A 22,315-nucleotide genomic window follows, 5' to 3' on the forward strand; every position below is an offset into this window, starting at 1 on the left:
GCAGAAGAAGAGCAACAACCAGATTTTAAATGTCGGGTTTTGCCAAAAATCTGGTTAGTTCTAAAATTCGAAAATACCGAACGCTTCCTGTTCGAATACGACTCCGAATAGTTAGTGCAATATCTTACTCGCATTCGAAACGTCGAGTATTCGCCCACCCCTATACTTTGCTAAAGGGCGAACATGTGTTCGCAAATAAACACAATCGCTTCCGACACTCACGCAGCGAAAGTCAGTCGAATTCATGGTAAGGTTTGTAACAACGCACCGAAGACAAGGACAACAGAACGAATAAAACGACGACACGGCGCTGACTGTCAACGATCAGTTGAGAGTCAGCGCCGTGTCGTCGTTTTATTCCTTCTGTTCTCCTTGTCTTGGGTTCTCTGTTGCAAACCTTACCATGAATCCCAACCAACTGGCCCAACTTGCCGTTCCGAGTCAGTCGAATGACTGCCCCCGTCATGCGCCGGGCTCATCCAGCGCCCGCCCGCTTCCTCCCCCCAATCAGGCCCCAAGCCGGGGTTTCCAACTCGTGACGCAGCTCCCCGCGGTGGAATCTCGCGCGCACCCAGGGCTGGCACGCGCACTCCAGCTCCGCTTGTCACAATGGACGTTGTCGGTTTTTCGCTTTGGTCCCACGCATGCGGTGTCCAAAGCGATGTGCGTGACACTTGAATGCGGACAGTTCTCGGCGGCGACATTTTACCAGGCTAATCGGAAGTTAACTTTCTAGGCCTGCACGGAAGTGCTTGTCCTCTTGCAAAAGGCCAGAAAGACAGAAATAAATGATAATAGTGCTAATAATAGGTTGCAGGGCACACCCTCTCGTAACTACAAAAATTGGAAGTTGTGAAACTGTAACGTGTATAAGGAAAACTAGCAACTCGGAGCCAGCAAAATTTTTTATTAGTGAAATATACATTTAAATTTCAGGTGGAAGTACAGTCCACCTCTTCTAGTAATACAGCTCAAGGACTAGCATTGTTAATTCTGGCACAGGCGATTTTTTTTCGGCAGTCTGAAATAACACGCCGTATAGTATTACAAAAGCTTTTTACTCCAGCCGCTTAATAATGAGCCGCTTGCACGAAACACAAACACATTAAAACCAGAGTACAGGCGTATCACCAGTACTTTTGGTTCTTATCACAAGAGAATCCTCAGTGGAACCAGTTCAACATTCGTGGTGGTGGTGGTGCTGGTGGGCTATAGTAACAGATGGCTTATCCTTGTGACCAAGGTCGGCAACAGCTCCTCCCGAGCGTCTCTTAAAATATCACTGCGGTATCACCACAGGTTCATCAAACGCGTCTCTCTTAAGAATGCAATAAGAATACGTGTAGTTGCTTTGCGGGTTATAGCTGATCTTTCTGGGAACACATGGTGTTTGAGGCCTGCATGCAGAGGGTCCTTCTTTTGGAGGCTCTCGAGTAGCTCGTCCTCTTCATTTCAGTATTTCGGCCAGACCACAGAAAGTGTTTAATGTCTCCGGTCTCGTCGCATACATGTTCAGAGAATCAATGAACCCCGTATTAACTAACCTTGCTGGTGTACGAGAAGATCATGTCCTTACTCGATATAGAAATGATGCTTCCTTTCGACCGAATCACTTGGTTACGCAGGGTGATCACATATTAATGCAGCACTGTCACACTTAGAGTTTTAGGATTGCACTGCTCGAGACAGAGGCAAGAAAGCTACGCCACCCTTCCCCCTTTAACATTCAAAGATATTACACGCAACTCAAGTGTACTACAATTGAAGTAAAAGAGCAGCATTCCATCTGCACAAGCGAAGTCACTAGTTCTGGAGCATTCGACCACGACTTTCCCGAGTCACCTACACGTATGCACAAATGGGTTTGTTAAAGTAGACGAAGACTGCTGCCCAGGTGCGTTTCATATTATCTCTCTGGGATTAACGGTGTCTGGGCGTCTGGACTGTATAGCCTCGTCGACAGTTGTGGAAGGCGTGGCTATAGCTGCTGCTCTACGCAAACTAAAGATTTTGGGAATCTTCTTACGGACTTAAAGGCTGAGTTGCAACCACTATATCGTTGTCTACCGTCCATCAAGTTTCGGCGCAAATCACCAGCCCCTCGTGAAAGAACTCGGCAGCAAAGGCGTCGCAGTAAAGTTTCAGTGAATTCTCTCCCACATTGGCATTGCTGGCAATAGAAGAGCTGATGCTCTTGCATACGCGGCGCTCGTCGACCCTCCTAAAGTCAAGGCCCCAAAGAGTAATCAAGTTACAAAATCCGTCATTCGTAGTCACTATGGGTGCGTTTTGCAGTTCACCAGTTCGACATTAAAAATTTAGTTAATGCTTCATCACTGTGTTGTGTATTCCCTGGTGTCATTGTTGTTTACTGACATCTAAATTTCAGTCGCCCAGAGCAGTGAATAATTTCTTAGTTGATGCGCTATTTCTGATCGCGCAACCAGCGTGATCAGCGTTGCCTTGATGAAAAAATGAAAGATAAGAAATAACTGAAAAGCAGATCGCAGTATAAGATTTGTTCCGACACTGGCAGGCCCAAAGAAAGGACGTCATCGTTGGCGTGAAATGCATTAATTGTATCTTAAAACTTTTTGTGTGCAAACAAACAGGGACGAAGAATAGCGGCAACACAAGTACGAGCGCTTTTTATTCTTCGTCCCTGTTTGTTTGCGCGCGAAAAGTTTTAAGATGAATCTGTTCCAACTAGGCCGACTCGCAGTTATGCATTAATGTACCATATGGGGCCGCAGAATTTGGCGTTGGCCATTCGTATGCCACGAGGAAGGCGCTCATAAAAGTGCCACCAAGGGCATGCGTATAGCGTCGCCATGGCCGCTCGTCGTGCGTCAAACGGCCGCAACGCTATAGCAAAACTGTGTGATTTGTTCTAAACGTCCGCTCCTCTTGCCTTCTCTTGCGCGACCATCGCAAGGCTTGAGCGGTCGGCGCTCCAAGACTACGTGCTTGGTGAAACGGGAATCAAGCTTCCCAAGGGCTGCACAGTCGTCGTGCCTGTCTACGCTCTCCATCGGGACCCGGAGTACTTCCCGGAGCCAGATGCTTTCAAGCCCGAGAGGTAACAAGTCACACGGCACCTTAAGTGCTGTATCATTATAGGATAACGTGCTGACTCATTTCATTCTCATTTATTTCACGATGTCAAGAAAATAAATTGCGCACAGCAATCACAAACCGCCCGTGTCACTGCAGCTATGCATCACGTTGCATCGTATTGTGTAGATAGCTCAAACGAAATGAATAATTGGACAGAAACCAAACTCGGCCAACTCTCCACTTTGCCACTTTCTTTTCCCAATGAATTGCGAAACATCCTCTTTATTTTAATTTATTTCTGCCTAATTAATTCCTTGAAACACTGCTGTTTTGTTAGTTTCTTAGCTACGACTTTGGGATTGTGTGCCCATTGCTAGGCGAACCTCCCCTTTTGCTGCATTTAGTAAACAACAGTAGCGATACCTCAAACAAGGCTGGCGCTGTTGTGTGCACTTGTTCTCTGGAACTGGCATGTTTTCTGTCTGTTGCATGCCACACCTAAGCTATTTATTTCTCTTTCATTTCTATACTGCTTTCCTTCTGACAGGTTCAGTGACGAAAACGTAGGCTCCATCAGGCCTTACACTTATCTTCCATTTGGGGCTGGACCCAGAAACTGCATCGGAATGCGGCTAGCACTTCATGCTGTCAAGGTCGCGTTGCTGCACTCTATTCACAAGGTTCAGTTTGTTCGGACGGAGAAAACTCAGGTGAGGATGTCGACACTGCACGAATCTTGTGTTTTATTTATTGGTGCTCTCAAAGGGACAAGATGAAGTCTGACTATTTATGCGAAGGAATCTTAGCGCCTGCGGCCTATGGTGGGCCACAGTCGACATAACTGACAAAAACAAGGTTACCAATTTGTGTAAATTTGTGATTAGCAGGCCATCCTGCTACAAAGATTATAGCAGCTTTAGTCCGCTTTTCGTACTTCGAACGAAAGATGTTCATATAAGAGGGCACATCAGAGCACTTGTACAGAAGTCAATGCATGTTACTAGTCCACAATCGCCTTTTGGCCACGCTGACGAAAATGTGCAACATCTCCTACATCAGTGCCCCGGGTACGCTATAATACGAGACGAACAATAATCGCTGATTTAACGTGGTTAGACCACCGACTATTCAGCATGTAAAAGAAAAAAAGCACTTGGCCTACAGTCAACACGGTGCTACAGAATACGGTTATCTAAGTGTTTTTGGAATGCATAAAACGTTTCGGATCCGAGTAAAGATTCGTGTCTGAGACTACTATTACCATTGCATATATACAGCACATCCTGCAAGTGCTGTGCGCGTTTGAGTTCGTTATACGTATGTTTATGTAGTTATCTGCTGTGTTACGTTGCCATGAATAGTTACGGCAGCCGCCTCAGCTTCAAAACTGTCCATGAACTACTATGTTTATTCTAGGACTCTTCTATTTACTGCCGTCCTTAAAGGAACTGTGTGTTTGAATCCTATCCCTCTGTTTTCTATCTTCCTCTGGTCGTTTGCAGAACTTCGCAAACGTTTGTGTTTTTGGATTGTATTAAGTGTTTTTATTGCTGCGTGTTTCTATTTGAAGTTTCCCGTGAGAAACTTCAGTAGCAAATATTTCCCATATGGTAAATATTGAAAATGGTAGCTAGGTAGATTACTCTCTTAAGATCCCTTAGTTTCGTTTCTTTTTCTGCCCAGGAAAATGACTAAGGTTAGAAAAAACATTACCACTGATGGCCAAGTTCCTGTAATAACTTTTTCGACCCGGAAGCAACGGCGCTGCTGCGAGAATTCCTAGGTCGTCCACTGCTCACACGGATGCAGGCGTCGCCTTTTCCACACTCTGACGTCAAAGACATCGTCACTTTACTTTTGCGTCATTTTTGCTAAGAAAGTAGCTTACTTTTTAGAATGCATGAAAAAGAAAGCGAGTAACAGCGCAAAGAACTCGACGTGCAGACAGAGAGACGTTGTTACTTGTTGTTTCCTTTTTTCGGACATGTATCAACCGGCCCAAGTTAGTACATTTAAGGCAAAAGCATGTAGGTGTATATTTTGGCAGTTACCTTGGCGGAACTACGCGGTGACGAATAACGGCCGACGCCGCAGGGAGTCGGCCGTTGCTTGAAAAGAAAACTGGCACATTTGGCTTCGTTGTTTTGAAAAGAAAATTTGGCACATTTCGATCACAGTAGGACTGGAACCCGGGCCTAGGGGTTCCGAGACGAGCACGCTTGTCTGAAGCCACGGCTGCTCCACTGTTCCGGCTTACTAAAGGTGTTCCTAGTGCGTGCCTGATTGCACACTTCACGCAGCAGCCGTCTCGCTGACTAGTGCATGCGTCATTGGGCGGTGCATGTGACGGTGCGGAGGAGGTGGCACCACGTCATGCGTGTATAAAATGAACGCGTTTGTGAGGTTCCGAGGTCTACAAACGGTATAATGCTTTCGCATTCCCACACGTAAACAGTCTTAAGTGTCGGCAGGATTTTAAGTTTAGTTATTGCTTTCGCGTCAGGTGTTGTTGCGCAGAAAAGCGTGCGCACGCGCTCTGCGCATTGACGTCACAGTCGGAGCGGTGATGGCGGTGGCGGTGGTCGTCAGCGAGCGATGGGGCAGAGTGCAAGTACGCCATTGTGGAAGAAGCGCGTGCCACTGCGCCTTAGTGAGGAGGCTGCCTGCCACGCGCGTACTTCCCATTGCGGCTTGCTATATCATGCAAGAAGTCAATCCCCGATTGTATAACTTAATGAACTACCAAATGTGCAGCAGGCTTTCGTCCTCTTTGTGTTACAAGGATGTAACACCTGCCGAACTTTATTACATTTGAGAATGTAGCTTAACTAAATAAGAATGTCCTTCCCCTTTGATGTCGTTTTGTTTTCAGTTACTGTGCCATTCTGGGCCCCACCTAAGTGTTATGAAGCAAAAATGAGCACAAATGGTTGATCGCACATTCTAAAACTGGTACAGCGCCACAACGCCACAAGGAAGGGAAGAAACCAACTCTTCCAATCCTCAAGCATAGTTGATAGCACAAATAAATGTCACATTTGCACATAACATAATACGATGAAACACAAACCGTGAAAGCAGTCGGAAGCGACTACCGCATCAGATTACTCAGAACAATCCAAATGGGCACATTCCTGATTTCGCGTACAATAACCAGCAGAATTGGTCGCTTAGTTGGCCGTACGGATTTGCGACGCAATATCAAAGCTTTTTCGCTCTGGACTTCATGTCTGAACAACTGAGTGCGTTCCGTATCATTATGACAGTTGACGAGGCGATATTATTGTTTTACAGCAATTATATGAGCACAGATCGCGTGAGTAAAAATTCAGATGTGAGGAATTATTGCACAATCTCAGGCATTTACCCTAGCACAGTAACCTCGGGATATTAATCGCTGTCCGGACAAGCTACATACGGTGCCGGGGCCAATGAACTATATGTAAAACTCACAATTAAATAACAAACTCTAAGGCATCTCCCCACATTAAACTTAGTATGCAACTTAGTATGCAAACAATTCCCCTAGAATTGACTAATAAACTTTTTACAAAGCCTACAATTAACGCACGCTCCTGAAACTATGGCCGCAGTTTATTCAACAAGAGGACCCGTTTTTCCCAAAATGTCAGCTTTGTGACACGTTGAGTTCTTTGAGGTTATTTAAAATGCTTCCTACGTGGTTCTTCCATAGTGCTCCGGAACGCTTGTGCATGTAATTTTCTACCAACGCTGCAATTTCCCTACACTATTTCGCATGTACCCTATTTCAACCAAATAAATAAGTTGGATGGCGATTCAACGTCTATTTAAAGCCGATGAACAACAATGTCTTCCTGTCCTAGGTGGGGGTGAGAATGGGGTGCATCTACCGTATAATTTATTTTGAGCTCCCACACACACATGCACGCATACACACACACACACATGCATACAAACACACACACACACACACACGCATGCGCGAGCACACACACACGCACGCGCACACAGGCGTGTGCACACACGCATGCACACACGCATGCACACACACACACACGCGCGCGCGCGCGCGCGCGCCCCCACATGCACTCTGACATTTACTCGGCATGGCTTCTGCATTCTGCGGACTGAGCACAGGAGTTCCAGTGAAAATAAAGGAAACGGGAAAGAAAGGAAACCCGACGGGAAGCAATTGCTAAGTAGCAGGTAGTGCATTGGACGTACAAGTGACCTTATTTCAGGCAAATGTAATGTACACTAGGGTTCATTTCTGCAGGCAAGTCCGACGTTACCCCCTTTATTTTTAGAAATCAGGAGATTTTTAAATAGGGTGCTCTGTGGTATACTATAAATCATCATTGCCATTACGCGACATATTATAGCGAGGCAATCTGACCAACTGTTATCATGAATGAACGTACTAATCACTCTGCCATGGCGCCGTGTTTTCGTTCCGCTTACTTGCAGGTTCCACTAAAGATGAAAATTGGGTTCGGCGCCGTGACTGCCGAAGACATGACCGTAGGGATACGCAAGCGGCCGCACAATTTTGCCTAAAAGCATGAACAAGCTTGAATGGTTAAATAACATGGAAAATTGTCATTTTTGTTTTCTTCATGCTCAGTGACAATGCAGTGTTTCCCTGTCCGGCGTCTCTCAATATCAGCATTTATTTAGTTTAAGCATGGTTAAGTGTGGATTTCTTTATAACATATGCTGGTTCAGGTGGATTGAGTGTAGTGCACTTGTATGGAATTTTGAGCATGCATAAACATTTTAATCAGGCCTTTTCCTTTTTGAAGTTGGCTCTTCTGGACTGCAACATCCCAGGCTTTTCAGCGAAGATTGTCATCAGTAACAAAATTTAGGAATTGATTATGTGGGGGAATGTGCCAAGTGGACGAAGGCTTCTAAATCTAAAAGTCGCAAACATCAAAAATTGCTTGGTAGACCAAATATATATACATTGATGATCCACATTTGACGAATTAATTGTTATACAAATGTTTTAGATAGCAAGTTGCCATTGCGCAACTGTCCTCGGGGCGGGCTCCTCTAGTATTAAACTCGACATTTGCACGAATTTAGCAATATCCATCTTCAAACTTGAGGCAAAATGGATCAGTGTTTCACTTATTTTTTAGAAAAAGCTTTCCTTCAGCATTGCGAGATAGAACTAGGAGGAACACCCCCGGATCTTATTGTGGCAGGTGTTCTCGGTATCATCATGTCAAAGGTTGTGGTAACCTAAATTTTGGCGCAGCCTGAAATGTTGGAAGAAGAGGACGTGAATGGTGGCCTTGGAGACGACGAAAATTTTTGGCAATCGGTTCTCTGCGCATGTTGGCTCAGCCATTGAAATCTACCTGTAAATAGACGAACGCTTCTTTCTTCCCGTAACATCATTGGTGGACCTGCGTGGTAGTCACTAGCGCAAGATGAAGCTCTAGAGCGGACGTCACCTGGCCGCCTTGTCATACGAAGGAGAGTCTTCAACCGCGGCTCCGTCGACGCTACCGATGGTCATCCTGCCCCAGTCTCGTGGCCCTGACACGTTTTCTGGGATTGACAACATTGACGTCGATGACGAGTTGCAGAATTACGAGCGCGTCAGCGCACGCGATAGGTGGGATAACACGCTTATGCTGGCTGACATAATATTCTACCTAAAGAAAACAGCACGGGTCTGGTTCGAGACGCATGAAGAAGAGATTACAAGTTGGGACCAGTGCAAACAGAAGCGTAAGTCTATTTACGGATGGCTTTTAATCGCTGAGCCAACATGCGTAGAGAAACGACAGCCCAAAATGTTCTTCGACGCCTCCAACGCTACCATCCACGTGTTCTTCGTGCAACATTGCAGACTTTGACAATATTTTCTGCACGTGGACATGCCTTATATGTCAACCATGCTTAATTTTAAAACTTAAAACGTGTCCAAGAATAACCAATTTTAAATATAATTTAGTGGATAATAAGCACATGAAGGTCCCTGGTTCGAAAAATGTGTTGCAAAAAAATTAAATAAATCGTTGTCCTACTTGCAGTGCTTCGGAGCATTAGTTTGTACACATGAAATGAAAACGTTCAGGAATTAAGGAACAAGCTGTGCACCATGAAAAACCACATACACTGCGAGTTGTCAATATGCATGGTGCACATCTAAATGTACTTTTCTCCGCACTTTTGCACATCGTAGAGTACGGTTTGGGTTCTCGCGAGGTGCCTACTATGGAGTACAAACCCGACGTGATACGACGCGCTAGCTCGTACAGATGATAAGCATGCTTGCTTGAAGCGGCATGCCGCTTTGTCCTGCAATTAGATGGCGCTGCGCCTGTAACACTTTCTGTAACACTACTATCTCAAAGTCTGATGGTGATCTCATTTCCACTAATGCATTCAGCTCAATATAAAAATCGCCAAGGAATCAGTGTAGGGCACAAAATAGTGGCTATCACATTGGTCACGTGCCCATACATACGTGCTATGAAACGCTGTTATTGCTTATGTGTGACCACTGTCCTGTGGAAAGGACAGAGCAACACGTGCGTCAATGACCATGCAAAGGAACGTAAACCTTCTTTGTATAATTCCGCAACATACCATCTAGCGTCGCACTTAATTCCGCGAATGTGGTTATGCACCGGTGTTTGACGACACCAAGGTACGGCCTAGACACAATTAAGGATCAGACTACTCGTGAGATTCCACATATAAGAGAATGAGAGACGTGTACACGTTTGCCAAGCGTTAATTGAGATGTCGTTGAAGGAATTGCGGTATTTGCTAAGTAATTGCACTCGCGTGTGAAAAGTTGTTCAGCTTCAAGCGCATGTGTTCCAGCAATGACGATCGTGACCACGTATTTTTTCTATTGCGTAGACATCGTGAAGAATGAGCCACGCTAATTTACTGTTCTTTTCAAATGAAACGCTCAGTTCAGGGTCAGTGCTGTGACGTCATTATTTCCCTCGCGTTGCGCAAAATGTCATTTGACACTGTTTTCTAGAACCCCTGCATTACAATATTCTCTCGCTAACGACGCGAGCTCAAACGTTAAGAAGTATCTTACGTGTTCAGTGCGATACACGTGGGGAAGGCGTGGTAGTACAGTGTAGGATTCTCCGAACACTCTTCAGCTGCAACTCTAGCCCGGCTCCACTAGCACGCGATAAACCGTCTACGAACCACATGTAAGGATTGCGCAGCTGCCAAAAGATTCACGCACGCAACATCTACCTTGAATGCCGCTGGCGTTAATTCACGCCATTCCCTCATGGTCTATAAGATGTTCCTCACTGTTTGAACGCTGTTTCCTGTCGGGACACTCTTCTCGCTATTGTGCGCCAACAGCGTCGGCAAAAAAGAAAACTGGTCTGTCTCAAAACGCTAACTCCCTCCCATCGAATCATTTTGTGTCTGGTTCTTCACTGTGCAGCGTTCAACGCGCATCATTGGGAAAAGCACCCCAAATGTCACCACTCAAGTCATCGATGATCTTTTCGTTAGTAGCACTTGCGATTGCTTTATGTTTTTCGCGAGATTTTGTGACAGCCGAAGCCAAGCAACGTTCCAAATCAGTCAAAGAAGCCTGTGCTCAAGAAAAACCGGTCATATGGAATAATGGACTACGATATGTGGACCGTAAGTACGGCCTTAAACGTTTGTATCTTAAGCGATGATTACTAATACGAAGGCGAAGGTGCATGCTTCATGCTTTTCTGACTAAGAGAAAATATTTATATTATGTTGAACTTCGTTTTTTATCTACAACTACAGGTAGCAAGTAGAATTTTACTGAACTGCTGAATCCGCCTCCATTCAGTTTGCTTCATTTGAAACTGAATGAAAAAATTGTGTGAGTGAATAAATTAATCGGGGAAAATGCCTTTCTTTCGTGGCAGAATGAATAATACATCAACCTTAAATTTGCGTGCTGTCTTTTCTTTTCTTTTGTTGCGCACGTGCGTGAAGATATCGGTGGAGCATATGTTGCATGATTTTCCACTTAGGAGGAAGCTTTGCATCGGCTCCAGCTGCGATGTTTCAATCAGAACGTCAAGTGGAACTTATTTCGTTATGTTATCAATGTGCCCATTTAAATCAGTTCCGTGGAATTTAAAGTATGTGGTTGGAGTCTATTAACTAGAGTATTTATCTCGTCCTGCATGTCTATTTGGAAACTTGAGGGGAGCAGAAAAGTCTCGGAAAATTGAGACATCATATGCCCAAATTGTCGACCATATATATTACGGAGAAGAATATTTACAGCGGATAAATATACAGGCATAATGCGTAGCTCTGTACCACAGGGCAGAGCGACACCACTGATCGATGCCAGCGTCACATCAACTTCTCGTAACAGCGTCTTTTCATACCGGCACAAACTACAACGTAGCACGTAACATTAATTCCCGGTGGCAGAAGCACCGTCTCGGTGCATTTTAGTGTGTTCAATCAGTGTTCGAATTATAAGGCTTCATTTGGGAAACGTGTACGATGTCAGTCACTGGTGGATCTGAGGAATACTTCGGAGTCAATGGTGAGATCTCGTAGGTTAGTACTGTCACTTGGTGTAAGACCCGGTAAGGGCCTTGTAGCGCGGCAGAAGTTTCTGGCGCAGGCCGACGCAACGCGAAGGCCGCCAGAGCAGGACAAGGGACCCAGGATTGAAGCTGGCATACCGATCGCGACGGTCGTAATGGAGTTTTTGGTTCTTCTGAGACACCTCAAGTAGATCACGGGCCACACGACCTGCCGTGGCCTCGCGAACAACGGCATCGTAAACGTATAAAGTAGTGTAGTTGGCATCGGGAGGGAGAAAAGAGTCTAGAGGTAGGAGCTGTACGTGGCCATAGAGCAGATTAGAGAGGTAACGTTGTGGTGTGACGAATCTCAGGCAAAGGCCACAAACGCCAACGTGCGCAGCTGCCTATCTGTGGTCATCAGAGACGTACGTGGAGAGGATATATGTGAATGTGTGGTTGAGACGCTCGGTAAGTCTATTGGCCTGGTGTTGGTAAGCCGTGGTCAATTTGTGAGACGTAGAGCAAGAGCGGGAAGCTCATCGACGACTTCTGAAAGGAAGCAACCATCGCGATCATTGAGTAGCTGAGGAGGAGCGTCATGGTGCAAGATCGGCGACATAAGTTGCACAGCTAAAGGCACCTGTATTGGAAGGACGCGTAGCATAGTCCATTGGGACGGCCACCCACTTGTTACCCGAGAACGATGTTGGAAAAGGGCCAAGGAGGTCCAAGCCGAGGCCTAAAAAAGGTTCACTTGGGAGGTCTACCGGCTGAAGGTACCCAGAGGGAAGCCAAGAAGGCTTCTTGCGGTGGTAAGAAATATGCAGCAGTCAGATGGTAGATCAGGTGTTAACGCAGAGACCGTGAAGTCGTCCAATGGGTACAGCACAGCGACTGTTACACCTTGAACAAGACTCTGCAGAGATGTCGCAAAGTTCAGGAAGGGTAGACACGCACTATTGCTGGTAACTACGACAACATTGTTCTGAAGCGCTATTTGTCGTGTCAGGAGAGCGTCACAGAGCGGGCATACTACGTTTTTTTTCCAATCGCGATGAGGTGGGAAAGAGACATGGTGACGTAGGTCACAGCATCAGGTTGCAGCCGTACAAATTTACGCACCGAAGTCGGTACTGGTCTGCCGCAGTGTCGGCAGAGTACTCAGGCAGCTCGAAGCGGAGAACACCGGTTGGACAATCAATTAGTGCAGCGTAGACTGTCAAGGAGTCTATTCCAAGAATCACCTCGTAAGGACACTCGGCAAGTACAGTGAAGAGAACAGATTTTGAGCGAGCGCCAGTGGTTACGCTGGCGGTACACATTCCCGTCACGGCTCTGGTGCAGCTGTTAGCTACCCGGACTGCAGGCGACTCGGCAGGTTCCGAACTTTCCGGAGATGACTACGAAGATCTTCTAGAATCTTGGCAAAGGAAAACTGAAACGTGGCTGCTGAGACTGGACAAGGAGAACAAAACCATGGAGGCAGGACAGCTACAGATTGGAGGAGCAATTGCGCTATTACAGGCACAAGTGAACCAACAGTCTTGCAAGATAGACGCCCTAAACGCGTCGACGTATACCTTAGGCACGACAATAGCTAGGGTGTGCGAGAAAATTGGGGCAATAGAAACGATTCTTAATAGAAATGTATAAACGCTCGGGTAAGAAAAATGCCTCCACATTCTGGCATGCAATTATAGGGGGTACCCGAGGAAAACAGCGTTGCTGCAACAATAACTCGAGCTACAAGAGGAAGCACCCGTAGCCATAGTCACGCATGAAATGGGCGAGGCCCTTGTTAGATTATCGGGTTACCAAAGCTCTGACAGCTGCAAGGGCGATAAATGCCGAGTCGCCACCTTCGAACAGCGAAACATTGCAACCATAATTCATGATGTCTCCCCGTGTGAGGCAGAGGCTGTTCTCGTTGAGATTATTACAGGAAAGAAAATAGAGATAGGAAATTCCTGCTGAATGTGCACAGCACATCCAGGCAGAAGAAAATTATATTCATTACTTTATTTCGCAACGCACTCAAAGCCGCAGATGGGAGGCCTCTCATCATTATGGGAGACTTAAACACGGCTCACGAGGAATGGGGATATGCATACAGCGACCCCAAAGGCAGACGAATTTGGGAGGGTATACAAATGCTATGGCTTACTCTACATACTGAACCATGCATCCTTACGCACACAGGCAGCAATATAACCAGGGACACTGTACCCGACCTCACGATGAGCCATATGGCTCATCGTGACCTCCTTCTCAAAATGGGGGTTAACAAAACGCTAATTGAGCTACCTGAGGCAGCACGAGTGTCTCAGTTGGAAAGATTAAGCTAGTCTCAAACAGGCAGAATAATCATGGAATCGGTAGGAATCCAATGTGACAGGGGTGCCCCGACTGGCAAGAAGGACATTCCGTTGGACGTGCGTAAACCCTTCCGAAGTGCCCCCCTACCTAAAGATATCCATCCTATCTACAACAAAGAGAGGAGAGCTCACAGGGCTAACGCTCTAGTAAATAAACTAAAAAAACACACGGGTGCATAAAGTAGCGTACGTGGACGCAGCTTGCGGCAGATACAGGGCGGCGGTATCAACGGTGGTTGATGGCGACGGGTGCGTTAAGATAGCGTGCTTCACGTACACGAGGGACGTCTGTACAGCCGAAAAGGTTGCAGTAGCGCTTGATTGTGCGGGTACAAAGCGGGAGTCATATTATGCGACAGCAAATTAGCTATCCGAAATTTTAACAAAGGGATAATCTCGGAAGAGGCCGTCCAAATTCTACTCAAAACCCTCCTAGGAGGGACATAACATTTATTTGGGTTCCGACCCATGAAGAAGTCCCAGGTAACGAAGCCGCTCACGAGCTCGCCCGAGCACTCTACCACCGGGCAACTCTAGAACAGCCAGTTCCAGGGATCAAAGATGACATCATCCCGTACAGAGAAATTGTGTATCATTACAAAGCCGAAGCAAGAATCCTTCCGCCTTCGCAGCGGTCTCTCTCTCTGGAGGACCCTCGTATTTGGCGGCGCCTCCAGGGAAACAATTTTACATCAACATATGGGATCTACTTAACTCAGACGAGGTACAATCACGACTACTATCACGACGCCCTCTGCAAGATTTATAAGGAGAAAGGTACGCTAGATCATGTAAGGTGGGAATGTACTGGCTCCCCAGGGGCCAAGGAAAACGTTGACAGTAGAGAAGCCTGCTGGGAAGCCTTGCTCCAGAGCGAGGCTGCAGACTTACCAGCATCGAGCAATCCGCCTGGCCGTTGAGGCCGTGAAGACTCCACCGTCCTCAACGCGCGGGAACTGCTTCCTCCTCACCCCCCCCCCCCCCCTACCTGCGTGTAGCTTAATATGTGGGCACCCCAGTTGGGGGAACGATAAAGTTTTAAATAAATAAATAAATAAATAAATAAATAAATAAAATAAATAAATAAATAAATCAGTCTATGAAGATCTGAGCGCATTACTGACACTTGAGCTCTGGTATCACTGAGAGCTCGAACAGGCAAACTGCTAACAAAAACTTCGATTAGGTTCGGTCAGGTTTTGCATTCGGGGTCGTCAATGCAGCCTCAGCTCTGGGAGATGAATTGTTTAGTTTTCCGAGAAGCGGCCAAAACAAAGTGCAGACGGGGACCATCGAGATTAATGCGAATGGGACTCACGGCGTTGCTGTGAGGCCACTGATCAATCCTAGCGCTACAATATGTTTATAAAATCGAGATTATAAATGCCGGGCTCCGGACAGTACGTCGACACAATATACAGCTGTTTTTTAATCAGCGCATCATTTCTTCAATCCTGCGGCAGCCAATCATGCTGGAATGCCTGACTTCAAGCATGCATATATGTATATATATATATATATATATATATATATATATATATATATATATATATATATATATATATATATATATATATATATATATGCATCACACCCCTACTTGGTTCATGCGGTCTCCTCCACAACTGAAAGGCAGCTGTGCGATGACTCATTCCGGGGAATTCACTGGGCCAAACGCAAGTGATTTCGACTAAGACATGCCCTTCTCCTTCCTTGGATGTTCGCGCAAGTTATCCGCTTTTCTTTTGGGAGCAGCTCGTTCAGTAGCGATTGACAGGCTCTCCCATGTGCTCTACTAGGCACAAATTTCACTCTCGCAGGCACAACGACCCCACAGGCAAAACCTCCATGATGCCTTCAGCGACCGCCACAACCCTGATGTTATTGACAGTCGAGCGACAGCACGCGGGCCTTCTGATGTTCTGTGCTCGTACCATCTGCGGATGCATGACCTACTGAAGTTCTGCAACAGCAGCTCCGCCATCTGGTTTCTCCAGCTCGAGAATCACTTCTACGTCCACAACATGAGTAACAACAGTTGCGCTATTTCCACGCAAGTCGCGAGTTGCCAGAGAGTCTTCTTCCGGAGATCCGACTTCTACAGGTCCGCACATCTACGAGAACCTGCATCAGGTCACGATTTCGCACTACGGCATCACATGGCTGCGCTTTGTTCACAACTTATGCTGCTGGTGCTGCCTGGTACATCTCTCACTGGTTTGTGAAACCCGACACTACCAACGACTGCCACTGCCACTACCAACGACACTACAATCACCAATGCCACTGTTGCATGCCGTTCGATGACACCATCTTCTGCGTTTTTCTTCCTTCGAATTGCCACTCATATATATAGGTTTGCAGTCTCTGTTCCTTTCATACGCGCGTTTTACACATATTGCAGTCGCGCTTCGCATTAGGAGGGGGCCCTTGTAGAAGCGCGACCATCCCCTCCAGAGCCTGCGAAGAGGACGGCTCACGTGCATGTAGCGCGAAAATAGAACACGCTAGCGCACTGGATCTGAGCGGTCGCAGTATCGGCTGCTCCAGAGATTTTGCGGTACCATGGCTGGGCGTCCTAAGTAAACCAGGGCACGACGGCTACCTCTTCGCGCCGCCTCGCACATTATTTCCACAGGTGTAGCATTGATGCATCTTAGGAAAAATATATATACACCACTAACAAGCACTAATGCATGCGGAGGAGGAGGGAGCCAGATATGAAGGAATGGCAGGGGTGCAACCAAGGCGGCACCCGGTTGGCTACCCTACACTTGGGAAAGGAGAAATGCGAAAGATGGAAAAAGGAAAGATAAGGAAGAAAATCATGAGCCACTCTGCGTAAGTGGATGACCAGCAAAGTGGTTTAGCACACGACACTGAGGTGGCAGAGAATTTTGAACAAAGGTACGAACTCATTTATTTTCTTGATGGGTGGTCATCGTAACGATAGGTACGCACGCACATTAATTGTCTTGATCGGTGGTCATTATTTTACTGGCAACTGCAAACACATTCTTTGAAAATGTCAAATCGATGCACGTACGCCCTTGCGTGGTTGGTCGGGCCGGGTCGGTGCGGCATCGCAAGTGATATGTATGCAACAAGAAACACGTAAACCACTCCCTTTTCCGTCCCGACTCATCCACATTGAAATAACCGACAACGATCACAGGAGTAGTGTTAGCGCAACTAACCTACGCAAAGTTAATAGCCATGAAGCCTGCGGGACTATGAACCATTCTATTTTTGCTTGCTTAGGAGGCTATGAGCCATTGCTAACGGGGTTATGAGCCATTGATCATGACTGCTTTCGACAAGCTGTTCTGTATGTTGCATGCGTGATTATAACGAATGTAAGCACAGTTCGCTTCACTCGGCGGAGGGCTTAGGATCTGTGCCTTACGGGGCTATGAGTCATTGCATTTATGGCTTGCTTACGGGGGTATGAGCCATTGATGATGGTAATTTTTGTTCACGGAGAACGAAAATGCACGGAACCCTAGCCACATACAACTTCGCTGTAATATCAAAAAGACAAATAAAAACAGGGCTTTTGGCGCCTCGTGCACACGAGAGTGTTTCGGCGAACGTCCCCCAACGTTTTCGAGAGCGGCCTCTCATCTAAGTTGTTGAGAATAGCTCGCAGAGCGCTCACTGAGCGTTGAACTATGAGCAGTGGACTGAATGTGCCCTACCCACAAAATGTGCCTTACCCGCCACACCCGCATAAGTTTCATGCGGCGGTCCCCATCTTAACGCGGTGGTACCGCGGCTGGGAACTGAACCCACGACCTCATGCTCAGCAGCAGAGCATAAATACCACTGAGCCACCATGGTTGGCGCACTTTCACATGTCGAGTAAAACGCTCGATATAGTATTCAATGAAAGTGCACTTCTTCAACGACTGTCACTGGTAACCATTGTACATGACAGGCTACACAGCCTGCCATTAGGTCACTACTTCAATTCCGGTCGTGGCGGCAGCATTTAAAAAGGGCAAAGTCCAAAAAAACTTCGTGCACTTATATTTAGTGCACGTGCCTCATAAGGCGTGCTTCATAATCAGATCGAGGTTTAGCTCGTAAAACATAAAACTTTTTCATTTTTAGCGGCCTGAGATTCATTTGCCATAGCCGACAAAGAACGCGTAATTTCTTGAAAATCGGGAGAAGAGAGCGAAGAATCGTTCTCCCGTAACGATAGGACGTACTGCGTTTTATTTCAGTATGGGTGTTGGGCGCGCCAGAGGAACGGTTCTTAAAATTTTAGGGAAGCTGTTTGAGTGTTGATCTGGCGTTTTTAAGGTCCACACACACAGCCGGGGTTCAAGCTACCGGAACTGGTGTCATCGACTGACACTGAGCTAACGCAACTTGGCAAGTCTCATCTGACGCATATTATCAAGCTCAAAATTTTGTGCTTCTTCTTTAGACGCGAATGAATGCCAAGTCAAAATCTCTAATCTGACTTATGCTGCTCCTCGTTATGATCATTACTGAACAATTTTCAATGCACAAAGGTATTATGGAATAAAGTTTTCTTTAGTAATTGAACAAAAATGTTTCAGCAGTTTTATAGCTTAGAAAATTATGTTGCATGCTGAGGTATTGAATTTCGTGATGTCCGGAATGGTTGCGAAAGCAGGAGGAAAGTGTAGCTGAAGCAGCTAAAGCTAAATTAGATGGTAAACTAGATGACAGGCGTTTTGCAAGAGAGAATATCCTTGTGCGTCGGCGTTGTACGTTGGCACACAAAGCTTTGCTGCGTTTCTTCAGATGTACCACTCATATGACCACCTGTGACGAAGTGGAGCATGAACGCTTCACTTTTTGGGCATGCATGCTATTAACATGTTGTTCCTTGTCCTTTTCACCTTCACCATTCCCCTTTTGACTTTCTCCAGTGCAGGGTAGCCAAATGGGCCATGCCTGGTTATCTTCTTGGCTTTCCCATATCACTTAGCTCCTCCTTTTAACGCTATATCTTTCCTAAAATCAAAGGCTTAAGTAGAAAAAATGTAAAAAGAGCTAATCAGTATCTTTCACGTTACTAAATAAAAGAAGCCTTCACTAAATATTCAAAAAGCAACACAATGTTGCAAAATGTACACATATCAGGCGTAGTGTAAAACCGGCACATGAGATATGAAAAGCCTGAGTAGTTTCTAATTACATATAAAGATTCTGTTCACAACAAAGCAAGCAAAGCACCTGACGCGAAAAACTCATCGTGGAGTTTCAACGTGATAAAAGATATAGTGCGCCTTGTGGCATTCCGGTGTTCTTCCGGTTAATTAACCCCGTCAAATCAGATCCCACGTTGATGCACTTTCATATCTGATGCCATTCTGTGGAAGGGGCGGGGGGTTTTTGGACTTCAGCAGAGGTAATCAAAACTGCTTAAAAGAATAACTGCATTAAGTTCAAGCAAATTGCGCTTTTGTCCCATGATGGGGTGGGGCGCCTTTTGTTTCAGAAAAGGAAAATTGGCTTGGCGAAGCGTTTGAGTTATTGACAGAACATATATTAAGCAACAGTTATAATATCGCATAATACTAGGCTTTGTAGCTTTCTTTAACGGTCTGCGCCGTTATTGAAATGACGCTCCGAGCGCCAATTCGACAAACTTTCGCATCTTCAGTTCATTTTGTTTCCTCCGAAAGCTGCACACCCTAGTCCTGGGGCACTACGGCGGATAAAGACATCGCCACTGTTCAAATCGGCCTTCGGAAGTATGGACAGAACTGTACCAACCGGCATATACTAAGGCGACATTCATACACTGGTTATGATATAACCGAAAGCGCTTACTCATAGGATTCAGCACCATGATAATGCGAGCAGTGCCGCAACCGAGTACCACCATGATTGTTTTGACAATAAGGGGATCATTACTGTGCACATCAATCTAAAGTACATAAGAGTTCCTGCATTAATCCCCCTCCCCACGCCCCGTCTACATAGATGATCATCGTTTCTAAAGACACACTTGCGAACACTCAAAATGCAGCTTTCTAGAACACCGTTAAGGAACGGCCGTAAGAAAACGTCAGGGCACGTAGGCGCATGTCGGTAGGGTTGGAAAACTGGGCGAGACAACGCGGGTGATTTCAACCTTGGGCGTTGTGTCACTTCCGCAACTCCGTACGTCACAATATTTGACACAAGAAGGTCAAGTGATGACATACAAAAAAGCGAGCAGCTATTATAATCTTTAAATGCCCAAAACATTTATTTTAGATTCATCTTCGTGTTTATTGCAGAGTTTCCGGCGAGTGTGCGAGACAATTTGCTCAGGTGTCATTCCAATACAGCTGCGGCAGCGAAACAGGTGAGTCTTGAAAACACAATTGACTAAGATCATAAATATGGCATGATATAGTTCCGAATTGCCAAACGACGGAAGTATAAAATAGATTTTGCTTCAGCGCAGGCAGTGAAACGAAGGTCTCGGACTTGTTCAGTAAAATGTCACATTGGGCAGCGCTCAAACACATATATGTAACCTGAACTATAACCGTAGCATTTTTTTAACATCATGGCGCTGTTTAATTCCATAACGAAAGTACGTTACCGAACAAGCAACGAGCTCCATTGAATTTTCCGCCGATGCAGCATTCGCTCCTAACTGAGGGATACAGAGTTGTCACACGTCACTGAAGTGCAAAGTCAAGTTTGACCAAGCACGAGCTCACGCAAGTAGGATGCGCCAAGGAGTTATTAAATATTTATCAAACCGATTTGGCGCTACCGAGCCTTGATGCGTGAGCGACGGATGCATATATGGTGTCGTGTACTGCCTTAAGCAAAGCCAATTCTTGGTGATGGCATGTGCGTGTCGTCTGCAACGATACGCTCAAAAGATGCCGATTTCTCCGCAGCAGAACGGGGGCGACATTTGTCATCGCGTGGCGTGCTTTGCCATGTTTAGCTGTAGAGGTGACAGATGGCGCCACAATCACAAGCTGCCTGTGCGTGATCGTCTAACTACCGAGATGGCGCTCGAACTTTGCTGGCAGTGTGAGATAAAGCATACTGACAGTGTACACCAACATTTGCTTCTATGAATGCGGCAAACAAATTAGCTCCCCGTTCGGTTTGAAGCGGGCATGTCTACGTAGAAAGGGGGCCGCCCCGTCAGACAATGTCGTAATTTCCGTTGCTTCTGCACTACGGAAATCTGTGAGAGGCCTCGATGAAGCCGCTTCTGTGGTAAAAAGGACAAGAAAGGTTATATTCAACCAATGTCATGTATGGGACTGTCATACGACGTGATAGTAAGAAAAAAATACAGAATAATATAAGCTTGTTAATAGCCATACCTACCAACCTGCGAACATTGAAATTCGTAAAAATGACAAAAATATGAGAAACAGGACGTGTTGCACGCATTTTAAAAAGGTTTGCCATGAGCACACACCTTATGAGGAATACATATGCATTTTAATAGCGGGAATTACCTTTAGATGCAGCACAATAGAAACAACAAACTTAGCGCAACAAAGACGAGCAAACAGCACACGCCTTGCTCTTACACCATATTCATTTTCAGCGACTGAGCCATGCTGAACTATGCGACCAATTAATTGGGCAGAGTATAAGGAACACATTGCTAAGTGTTGCTAAGTACCCAGAAGCGGTCAATGTTGATCTGATGACGACGACGTGCCTTGCTTGTTGTTAATTACAAACAATTTTATTTCTGTATCTGCACGTGAATCTATTTCTTAATTAACATGAACGTTATTCTTCACCCTGTTTTACTTTTCCGCTTAGGTTTTCCTCTCTCCCCTTCTCTTTAACCTTTAACTGCCTGCTTCTTGGCCGATCCCCCGTAATGGGTAAGCGCCACAAGGGAGGAGCAAGAAAGCAAGCAAGCTGGCTTCATGTTGGCCAGTGCTTGCTACCCTTGTAGATAGACTCTCTAAATAGTTTCCCTACTGTGCTTTCACGTAACCATATTAAAAACGCACGTAAAGACCATTCATTCAATGTAGAAAAGGCCGTGGTGGAGGACATGAACATTTTTGTGCCTTCACTTACAATGTTATCAAGGTGGACTTTGATACAGAACTGCAGAGGCTGCGAGCGGTTCGTCGTCAGATACGAAAAAGGCACTGGCGCACAAAGTTCATTCTCGATCTCAGGGATGCACGGCGCGTGCAACGGAAACCTCAGCACCACGTGGATCAACTGCAAGACCAGCACTGGAAGCCTTTCGGCAAGTCGTTCGGTCCTCGGAAACCACCGTCGCAAATATGGAGGACAGTGAGAGGTCTTCGTTCATGCCCACAACAAAGGCTCTGCTTTGATTCTACACGAACGCCGCTCGAAGCATGATGGGGCGGAAGACTTCTGCGCACGGAT

The 22,315-nt window shown here is 46.0% G+C and overlaps 2 protein-coding genes across 3 annotated transcripts in view; both read left to right on the plus strand.

The window, feature by feature from the left end:
- LOC135910773 (cytochrome P450 3A24-like) overlaps window positions 1-7,725 on the plus strand; it is a 37,766-nt gene extending 30,041 nt beyond the window's left edge. For both annotated transcript variants that reach the window (XM_065442863.2, XM_070539665.1), the window contains 3 exons: window positions 2,936-3,079; window positions 3,605-3,767; window positions 7,507-7,725. In XM_065442863.2, the coding sequence (XP_065298935.2) occupies window positions 2,936-3,079; window positions 3,605-3,767; window positions 7,507-7,596 (397 nt within the window). In that variant the 3' untranslated portion in view covers window positions 7,597-7,725. The remainder of the gene's footprint in view (window positions 1-2,935; window positions 3,080-3,604; window positions 3,768-7,506) is intronic.
- A 2,707-nt stretch (window positions 7,726-10,432) lies between these two features.
- The window catches only part of LOC135910808 (uncharacterized), a 54,881-nt gene continuing 42,998 nt past the window's right edge, over window positions 10,433-22,315 (plus strand). The window contains exons 1-2 of the mRNA XM_065442929.2: window positions 10,433-10,686; window positions 20,212-20,279. Coding sequence (XP_065299001.1) covers window positions 10,515-10,686; window positions 20,212-20,279 — 240 coding nt within the window. The 5' untranslated portion in view covers window positions 10,433-10,514. The remainder of the gene's footprint in view (window positions 10,687-20,211; window positions 20,280-22,315) is intronic.

This window comes from Dermacentor albipictus, chromosome 5 (genome assembly GCF_038994185.2).
Source record: "Dermacentor albipictus isolate Rhodes 1998 colony chromosome 5, USDA_Dalb.pri_finalv2, whole genome shotgun sequence".
Taxonomy (NCBI): domain Eukaryota; kingdom Metazoa; phylum Arthropoda; class Arachnida; order Ixodida; family Ixodidae; genus Dermacentor; species Dermacentor albipictus.